This window comes from Macaca mulatta, chromosome 3 (assembly GCF_049350105.2).
Source record: "Macaca mulatta isolate MMU2019108-1 chromosome 3, T2T-MMU8v2.0, whole genome shotgun sequence".
NCBI classification, from domain to species: Eukaryota; Metazoa; Chordata; class Mammalia; order Primates; family Cercopithecidae; genus Macaca; species Macaca mulatta.
The window spans coordinates 97,929,529-97,938,797 of NC_133408.1; the positions used below are offsets into that span (position 1 = coordinate 97,929,529).

Genomic DNA, 9,269 nt, shown 5'->3' on the forward strand with positions numbered 1-9,269 from the left:
TTTCTAGGGGTCAGGTTTAGCAGGAGCCTATTCTACAAACAGCCAGGAGCGGGGAATGACTCTGTGATGAAGTGGAGATACCACAGCCTCTTGATGCATTTATTTCCTGGTTGAGTTGGAAGCATAGCTGCCCAGGGGAGCATTTCAGGAGAGGCCCGGCTTCCTAGCGATTGCTGAAACCTTTGTTTCATTTGAATCACTGCTACCCAGAACAATGGGGTGCATTCTCAGAGGCCCCATTATTAAAGCTTTTCCATTGAGCCCCATGAGAACTGTTCATGAGAATTATTTCATGGCAGCATAACTGTTTCTCCCCGCTCCCTCTTGCATGTTGGTAGCCTGTTAACTTTAAAACCTGCCTTGCCTTTCCTTTGCTACCTGGAAGGAGACGTCAGACTTCCTGTTCCCACGATGTGTTTCTTAGAATTTGTTGTTCAGATTGGTGGTCTCCAAAATATATATACATATTGAAACGGAGTCTCACTCTGTCACCTGGAGTGCATTGGCGCAATCTTGGCTCACTGCAACCTCCACCTCCCGGTTCAAGCAATTCTCCTGCCTCAGCCTCCTGAGTAGCTGGGACTACAGGCACGTGCCACCATGCCCAGCTAATTTTTTTGTATTTTTAATAGAGACAGGTTGGCCAGGATGGTATCAATCTCCTGAACTCATCATCCACCCACGTTGGCCACCCAAAGTGCTGGGATTACAGGTGTGAGCCACCACACCCGGCGCCATATATTTTGATTATGCACCTCTGCAATGAAAAATGCAAACACACACATCTGTTCATGTATTACATTGTGTTCACTATAAAAACAAAGAGAAAATTTAAAAAATGTCAAGCTGTCCTTTACGCTAGTGGATCTGATCTAGACACTTTTAGCCAGTACAAAGTCACATAGACTCGGTTCTTCCCCTGACCAACTTGTCTCTTATCCCAACACACCCTTACAACTCCCTCACGAAGGGGTCAAATTTGATCCAGTATTATGGGTTTTATACAAGGTATGTTCTTCTTTCAGGCTTATCCAGAATCAGATCACAGCTAAGGGGACTGCCCAGCTAGCAGATGCGTTACAGAACAACACTGGCATAACAGAGATTTGGTAAGATCCCAGCGTTTGTCACCGTAATAACACCAGTGACTGTTTACTCACCACCACTGACTATGTGCAAGGCACGATGCAGGGTGGTTTCTGTTTATTCCTCCAGCAACCCTGCGCAGTAGTGGTATTACCTCTGTTTTACAGATGTAGACAGAGGCCCAGACCAGTGAAATAAAGTTGCCCAAGGTCACCACAAGAGGTAGAATTCAGCCCAGAATGCCTGATTCCATAGTCTGTGCTCTCCTGCCCTGGGCCCCTGCCCCCATCTACCTTCATTGAGTGGGAGGGGGGAAGTGGCCAATGAAATGATTTCCTAGTGGAAGTAAATCCCCCTGGGACTCAGTGATTGAGAGATGGATGTGTTGGCCAGGAGTTTGGAGCTCGTTCTTCCCCTTTTCTGGGCTCCGTGAGACATTTCCAGGCTGACTTGAACCGACTTATGCTCTTTATCTACTTCTTTTTTCTGCTTTGAGAACTTCCTTATACGAAAAGAAGAAAAGAAGTTTGCTTTACTGTGACATTGAGTGCCATGCCACTTCTTTCTTGCCTCCCATAAGGCACAGACACTTCCCACTCAGCAGCTCCCTTAGCAACTTAATTGCCTGGGTGAGGTGGGACTGGGTGGATGCTGGGAGAGGGGCCTTGTATTAGTCTGTTCTCATGCTGCTAATAAAGACATACCCGAGACTGGGTCATTTATAAAAGTGAGAGGATTAATTGACTCACAGTTCTACATAGCTGGAGAGGCCTTACCATCCCATGGCAAAAAGCGAATGAAGAGCAAAGTCACATCTTACATGGCAGTGGGCAAGAGAGCTTGTGCAGGGGAACTCTACTTTATAAAACCATCAGATCTCATGAAACTTATTCACTACCATGAGAACAGTATGTGGGAAACTGCCCCCATGATTCAATTATCTCCACCTGGCCTGTCCTTGACACGTGGGGATTATTATAATTCAAGGTGAGATTTGGTTGGAGACACAGCCAAACCAAGTCAATCCTGTAGCGCATGCATGGTGTCCAATAGAAACAACGGTCTCCATGCTTGTGCACCTGCTTCATGCCAGGCACTATGTTAGGGGCCGGAGATGCAGCAATTAATGTGACCAAAGTGCTGGCTGACCCAACCTGAGCATGGAGGGCCCAGGATACTTCAACCCAGACTCGTAAATGCTCTGGAAACTTGTTTTGAACCTCAGAGCCTGAGACAGCCCTTCCCAATGTGAAGCTTCAACCCATGTGGAGACTGGCAGAAGGCAGAGCCAGTTTCTGGTAAGAACACAGGAGCTCCTGAGCCCACTGTGGCTTCTCTAAGCTCCAAGGGGCAGTCTCACCATGGACCCAAACCCTCAGCTCAGGTGCCCATTCCTCATTAACTATGTCCTCCTTTCATGACTGGGGAGAATTTCATAGCCAATTAAAAACAAAAAACAAAAAACGGCTCCTTGGCCAACATAGGCTCCTCATACAATGTTTTTTAAACTTTGCTTTAGAACTTGTTTGGAACTTGTCATAAAATCAGATCAGTTTGGTGAGTTGCAACCAACAATATTTAAAAAGAAAGCAGAACAGAACAGAATATCAGGATGCAATGTGCATGGTGCGGAAATATTTCATTCATCTTAGTTCATGCTTGCATGTGAGTGGGTGTGTGTTTGCATAAGCGTTGGTTCACAATGTAAAATGTAATTCTTATTTGGGGTTGTAGACAAAAGGTTTTTTTTTTTGTTTTTTTTTTTTTTGAAAAACACTGTTGGCTAGGCGTGGTGGCTCATGCCTGTGATACCAGTGCTTTGAGCGGCCAAAATGGGCAGATCTCTTGAGCACAGGAGTTTGAGACCAGCCTGGGCAACATGCAAAACCCTGTCACTACAAAAATTAGCCCGACATGGTGCTATGTGCCTGTAGTCCCAGCTACTGAGGAAGCTGGTGTGGGAGGATGGATGCTTGGGAGGTCAAGGCTGCAGTGAGCCAGGATCATGCCACTGCAGTCCAGCCTGGGTGCTTTTTGTCTCAAAAAACAAGAAAGAAAAAAAGAAAAACACCATCATAGAGAACAGAGCCCAGATCCAACCAGACACCGTGGCCTGTGTGCCTGCGAGGCCCAGCCTGCCCGGCAGCCTGGGAAGCACCTGAGGGCGCTGGAACTGTTTGCATGGAGCTTTGCCCTCAGGGCACTCCATTTCTGCTGCGTCTTATGTTTTGAGGACAGCAGGCAGAGCGAGAGAGGAAGGAGACTGCCGGACTACAGAACAGTTTGCAGAGCAGTCAGCTTCCACTTTTCTCTGCAGCTGGTCAGGCGGGTAGTAAAGACCTACAGTTGCTTTAAATTCTGTCAAGTTTCAAAATCTGCATTGTGTCCCTCTTGAGGGCCACCACTCCTACACAAGGAACCATTTGAGTAGGGCCGGGAGCCTTCAGCTTCAAGGCCTACACTTGTGTCAGGGTGGAGAGGGGAACTGGCCATCAATTCAGAGAGGGCAGGACAGGCGGCCTGGATGCTGGTCTTGGGAGTGTCTTCACTTAGGTCCCTGGCTTGTTCTGGGAGCCTCCAGAGCATGCTCCTGTGTGTGTGACTTCATGGAACTGGGCTCTGAGAAGGCCGTGGCTTTGTTGGCCCTGCCAGGGACTGCCACACCAGGCCACAGGGCTGTGGTCGAGCTGGCCGGGGAGCCAGGGTCAGGGAGCAGCTCTGCTTGGAGCCAGCACTTACAGAGTGAGTCTTCTCCTTGGACTTGTTATCTGTACTGACACTTATTTCTACCTCATTCCTTTCTGAAAATAACTTGGAAGTCTGAAGTCCCTTGGTGAGTTCTGCCTTTAAGAACAGAAATTAGAGGTATAGAATGAACACTATAAATTATAGAAATGTATCCCACTCCAGTATAACAGCTTTCTGTGAGGCTACCTCCAGACTGTGGCTCTGGGAGGGTGGGGCCTGAGTCAAGGTCGTTGCTCCAGTCCTAGGGACTAGCACCGTGTCTTCATTTATTCCTTGACTAACGAAATGCTTGAGCATCAGGGACTGTGCTAGCACCAAAAATCCGGTGGTGAACAACATGGCTTCATGGGTTCGCTGTCTAGAAAGCGAGATGCACATTAAAGAAAAAGAAAATCATTTGCGTAATTATTAAATTACAACTGTGATGGGTACTGTCACAAAGGGGAAGGCCAAGAGGGAACCTGATTTAGATGAGGTTGCAGGGAAGGCCTCTCTGAGGAAGCAGCACTTACTCTAAGCCATGAAGGATGAATAGGAGCTAGACAGCTGAGGTGAGTAGGGAACAGCATGTGCAAAGGGTCTGGGGCAAGAGGGAGTGTGAAGAACTGCCAGAAGCTGCTGTGCCCTGGGGTTCAGACAGTGTGGAAGAGGAGACTACAGGAGGCTGAGGAGATAGGCGACAGGGACTGGACCATAAAAGATCTGTGGGTCATGATGCGCGTTTTGGTCTTTATCCTAAAAGTGATGGAAAGTCGGTGAATAGTTTGAAGCAGGAGAGGAACGTGATCAGATCTGCATTGCGAAAAGACCAATTCTTGGCTCTTCTAGGAAACTGGACTGGAGAAGGCCAGAGTACGTGGAAATGACCTGTCAGTAGAACATTGTACTGATCCAGGGAAGAGATGATGGGTGCTCAGACCAAGACGGTCGGCTGAAGATAGAGAGAGGTTCCAGGGAGGCATTCTAGATGCTTAGGAATTAGGACAGAACTTTGTGATACAAGGAACATGGGGATGAGAAGGAAGGTGTCCAGGTTGACCCCCAGGTTAATAACCTGCACGTAACCTGTGAGAGTGGTCCATTCACTAAGCCAGGCGACCTTAGGACGTGTGGCTACTTTGAGGTGCGGGGGAGAGGTCCAAGTGAGGATGCCAAGCAGGTAACTGCCTCCACTGACAGATGAACAAGGCTGTGGCATTGATGAGATCAGCTGGGGAAAAGGGCTTAGCCCCAAGCCTGGAGGAAATCTCAGATGTCGAGGTCACATGGAGGAGAATATAGGAAAGGAAACGGAAGTAGAGTGCTCGGATGCGGGAGAAAAATCAGGGCATATAACCAAGCCAAGGGGAGGGAGTGCTTTAAGAAGGAGGGAGAGGAGAGGTTAGGACAGCCAAAATCCTGTGAGGGCCAAAAAAGCCAAGACCTGGAAAATGTCATTAACTTCAGGCTTATGGAGGCTACAGGTGACCTTAGTGAGACTCAGTGAACAAAGCGATGGCAGCTGGAGAGGATCCATGCTAATATGAAGGAACTATCTGAAAAGGGTATGTTCCTTAATTTCAGGGTTGTGTGATGCACGAGTGTGTGCTATGAACACACCTTGGGAAGGAGTGTGCCAGAGTCCTTAACATTTTATCTGTGTACTTTTGTCTTCCTCCTTTTCAACAGCCTAAATGGGAACCTGATAAAACCAGAGGAGGCCAAAGTCTATGAAGACGAGAAGCGGATTATCTGTTTCTGAGAGGATGCTTTCCTGTGCATGGGGTTTTTGCCCCAGAACCTCAGCAGCGAATGCCACTCCGGGCAGTCTTTTGTGTCAGTGTCTTAAAGGGGACTGCAGAGGTGGGACCATCAGGAGTCCACTGCCTCCATGATGCAAGCCAGCTTCCTGTGCAGAAGGTCTGGTTGGCAAACTCCCTAAGTACCCACTACAATTCTGCAGAAAAAGAATGTGTCTTGTGAGCTGTTGTAGTTACAGTAAATACACTGTGAAGAGACTTTATTGACTATTATAATTATTTTTATCTGAAGCTAGAGGAATAAAGCTGTGAGCCGAACAGAGGAGGCCAGCCTCAGCTCATTCCAATGCCTGCCATAGGGACCAACGGGAGCGAGTTGGTCACTGCTGTTTTCATTGAAGAGTTGAGGATGTGGCAGAAAGTTGGTGCCAAGCTTCTTGAATAAAAGGTGTTTGATGGATAAGTATTATACCTAAAATATTTTCTTCCTTCTCAGCACTTTCCCATGTATTGATACTGGTCCCACTTCACAGCTGGAGACACTGGGGTATATGCAGTGTGGGATTTGACTCCTCCAAGATTTTGTGGAAAGTTAGTGTCAAGGAAAGGACGCACCACAGGCTTTTAATTTTAATCCTGGAGTCTCACTGTCTGCTGGCGAAGATCAGAGAATGCCCTCTTAGCTCTTAGCTGGTCTAAGAAGAATGATGATGCCTTCAAAATGCTGCTTCCACTCAGGGCTTCTCTGCTAGGCGACCCTCCTCTGGAAGGCTGAGTACCGTGGGCTACAGTGTCTGGCCTCGGGAAGAATTGATTCTGTCCCCACAAAGAAACAGGGCATGGCTTGCCTTTGTGGCCCTGGCATCCAAATGGCTGCTTTTGTCTCCCTTACCTCGTGAAGAGAGGAAGTCTCATCCTGCCTCCCGAGCAGTTGAAGGGCGACTAAACTGGCGCCAAGACTTGGGGCATCAGCTGGGAACTGGGCCAGCAGAGTATGTTGGACACCTCCCACCATGGTGGGCTTGTGGTGGCTGCTCATGAGGGTGGGGGTGATATTACTAGATCACTTGTCCTCTTGCCCCCTCATTTGTTAATAAAATACTGAAAACACTCTTATGGTTGAGTCTGGAGTTTTTGAAGGGACTCAGCCTGGTAAGCACTCTTTGACTCCTGAACCCCATGCTGACTCCCTCCGCACGGGGGAAGGGGCTCTGGGGCAATGTGCTGTGAGGAGAGCTTGACAAAGGCCAGAGGCGTTACCAGTTTGATCCTTCACAGCCCTCTCTGCTTACCAAGAGACAGGAAGAGGCTGCGGCAGCCTCTGAAGTCTCTCCATCTGGCCTCCGAATCTCTTCAGGTGGCTTCTCAGAGGAAATAACTTGTGAGTAGGGGGTGGCTGGTGCCAGGATAGGCCAAGTGAGCCAAAGTTCATGCCTTCATCACCATGCCATGGTAGGGCCGGCAGGCCAGGTTCGACGTCCACTACCTTCCTCAGCTGTTCACTGCTGAGTGGAGGACCCAGGTAGACCTGTGGCAAGAAGCACTGAGCTGCCAGGGGCAGCACGTGACAGGGGAAGGCGTGCAGGGCCTCCAGTGGTCCACCTCTGAGTTCTTAGAGTCCAAGCCTGGCTTTGTAGAGCAGCCTCTTAGGAAGGGGACTGTTGCGGGGGGAAATCCTGTACAGTTAAGCAACTACATGGTTGCAGTTCCCTTAAAGGCTCAATTTTGGTGGTTCCTACCATGTCCCTCCCAACCCCAGACCTGAGTATTCACCTAATAATCACCCCAAGGCAGCAACTCTCTTCTCACTGCAGAATCTGGGCAGCAAATATGCCCAGAAAGAACAAGGGAATGAGTATGGCCCACTGAAGGTCAAAGGGGGAAGGCCACAGACCTCAGACTCACCAAGTCTTACCACGAAGTTCACTTCTTAGCAGATGAAATTCACATTTTATTAAACTGCTAAAACTAAACCCTTGAGAGTCTAAAATTTACTCAGAAACTACTAAATGTTATTGCTTCTAGAGACTATCAAAATTAAAACTGCTGCCTCTAGGGAATTAGAGTTTGCATGGTATTGACTTAAATTCTATTTGGAAATACTTTGATCGTCCAGATGGCAAATGGTAGATTTTTTTTTTTTTTTTTTGAGACAGAGTCTTGCTCTGTCACCCAGGCTGGAGTGCAGTGATGTGATCTTGGTTCACTGCAAGCTCTGCCTCCTGGGTTCATGCCATTCTCCTGCCTCAGCCTCCGAGTAGCTGGGACTACAGGCACCTGCCACCACGCCAGGCTAATTTTTGTATTTTTTAGTAGAGACGGGGTTTCACCGTGTTAGCCAGGATGGTCTTGATCTCCTGGCCTCGTGATCCACCCGCCTCGGCCTCCCAAAGTGCTGGGATTACAGGCGTTAGCAACTGCGTCCAACCGGCAAGTGGCAGATTTTCTATTCCTCCTGTAAAACTGAGATCAGGCTCCTAATTAGATGGAAAGGTTCTCTTATTAGAAACAGCTGAGCTTCTGAGCAGACACATGGAGACTCTTCCTACTCAAGAAAAAGACAATTGAAAAAAAAATTCTGTAAACGAGGGCTATGACTCTTTCTTTCTACAGGACATCTTGGTTGATTTTGGGAAAGAAGCTTCAGCTCCCATATTTCATCCCTGCAGTTATGTCAGGTCCATGCTGATATGGAACTTCTTTAAAAAGCCATGTGGAGTCACTGTGTGGCCACGTGGTATTAGCTCTCTGGAGTGCCCAGCTGTGTGGCTTTGGAGCAGTCTAAGACGGCCAGAATCTTGATTTCCTCCTCAAAAAAACTGACAGAACCTGACTCAAAAGGTTGTTGAGAGGATTAGATGAGTCATGGAAAGTAGCTGGCACAAAGCCTGGCACAGGGTCCTGTTCAACGTTTGGCAGTTACTATCAAGCCAGCAGGTCTCATTTCTGCTCACCGTGGGACTCCCAAGTTGTCCCCTTCTCACTCGTAGGCTCAGGGAACTTTCCAGCTAGGTCAAATACAGGACTAGGAGTTCTCAAAGTAAAACCCCAAAATATTCAACATCAAGCTTCCTGCAATATCCTACCTTTGTCAGTGAAAAGCGTTAACTGTTAGTTTTCATTATTATTACCAAAGAGCATACTGCCATTTAAGTGTCAACTCACTGAACACGGGGGGCACCTGTGTCTTCGCTGCACAACAGAGCAGAGCAGGAGCTGGCACCACCCCATGGAGCCAGGCCCATGAGCTTTTGCCAAGTGGGAAGGAGCTTTCTGCTCATCCATATTTTGATTCACTTCCAGGTGGACCACATGTCTGTTTCCAGTAACCAATTGCTTCCTTACAAGAAAAAAACCTTGCTGTAGAGCTGAAAGGCAAAGCCATGACCATTAACCCAAGTCCATGAAGAAGAATTTTAGGAAAGTAGAATGGCATTGTGAGGAGGGTAAGACTCATGTTACCAACGGACATCCCAGCACTACCTACTCAACCTTAAAATGGAATGAACTGCACCCAAGGCCAGCTTAAGACTCTTAGAGACATTAAATACTGAAAAGGTTATAGGCCCCTCTGACCTATAATAAAAATATTTAGTATATTATAAAGTAAGTGCAAAGATGTTAAACAAGTTTCTGATTTTTCCCATGACTACTCGGGTGCTTTTTCAGGCCAATAACAAATATTAAAGTGTCTCA

General features: G+C 47.7%; 1 protein-coding gene across 7 annotated transcripts in view; it reads left to right on the forward strand.

The window, feature by feature from the left end:
- NOD1 (nucleotide binding oligomerization domain containing 1) overlaps positions 1-6,684 on the forward strand; it is a 49,928-nt gene extending 43,244 nt beyond the window's left edge. For all 7 annotated transcript variants that reach the window (XM_001085719.5, XM_028845902.2, XM_077996970.1 and 4 more), the window contains 2 exons: positions 1,026-1,109; positions 5,503-6,684. In XM_001085719.5, coding sequence (XP_001085719.3) covers positions 1,026-1,109; positions 5,503-5,575 — 157 coding nt within the window. In that variant the 3' untranslated portion in view covers positions 5,576-6,684. The remainder of the gene's footprint in view (positions 1-1,025; positions 1,110-5,502) is intronic.
- Positions 6,685-9,269: the final 2,585 nt, after the last annotated feature.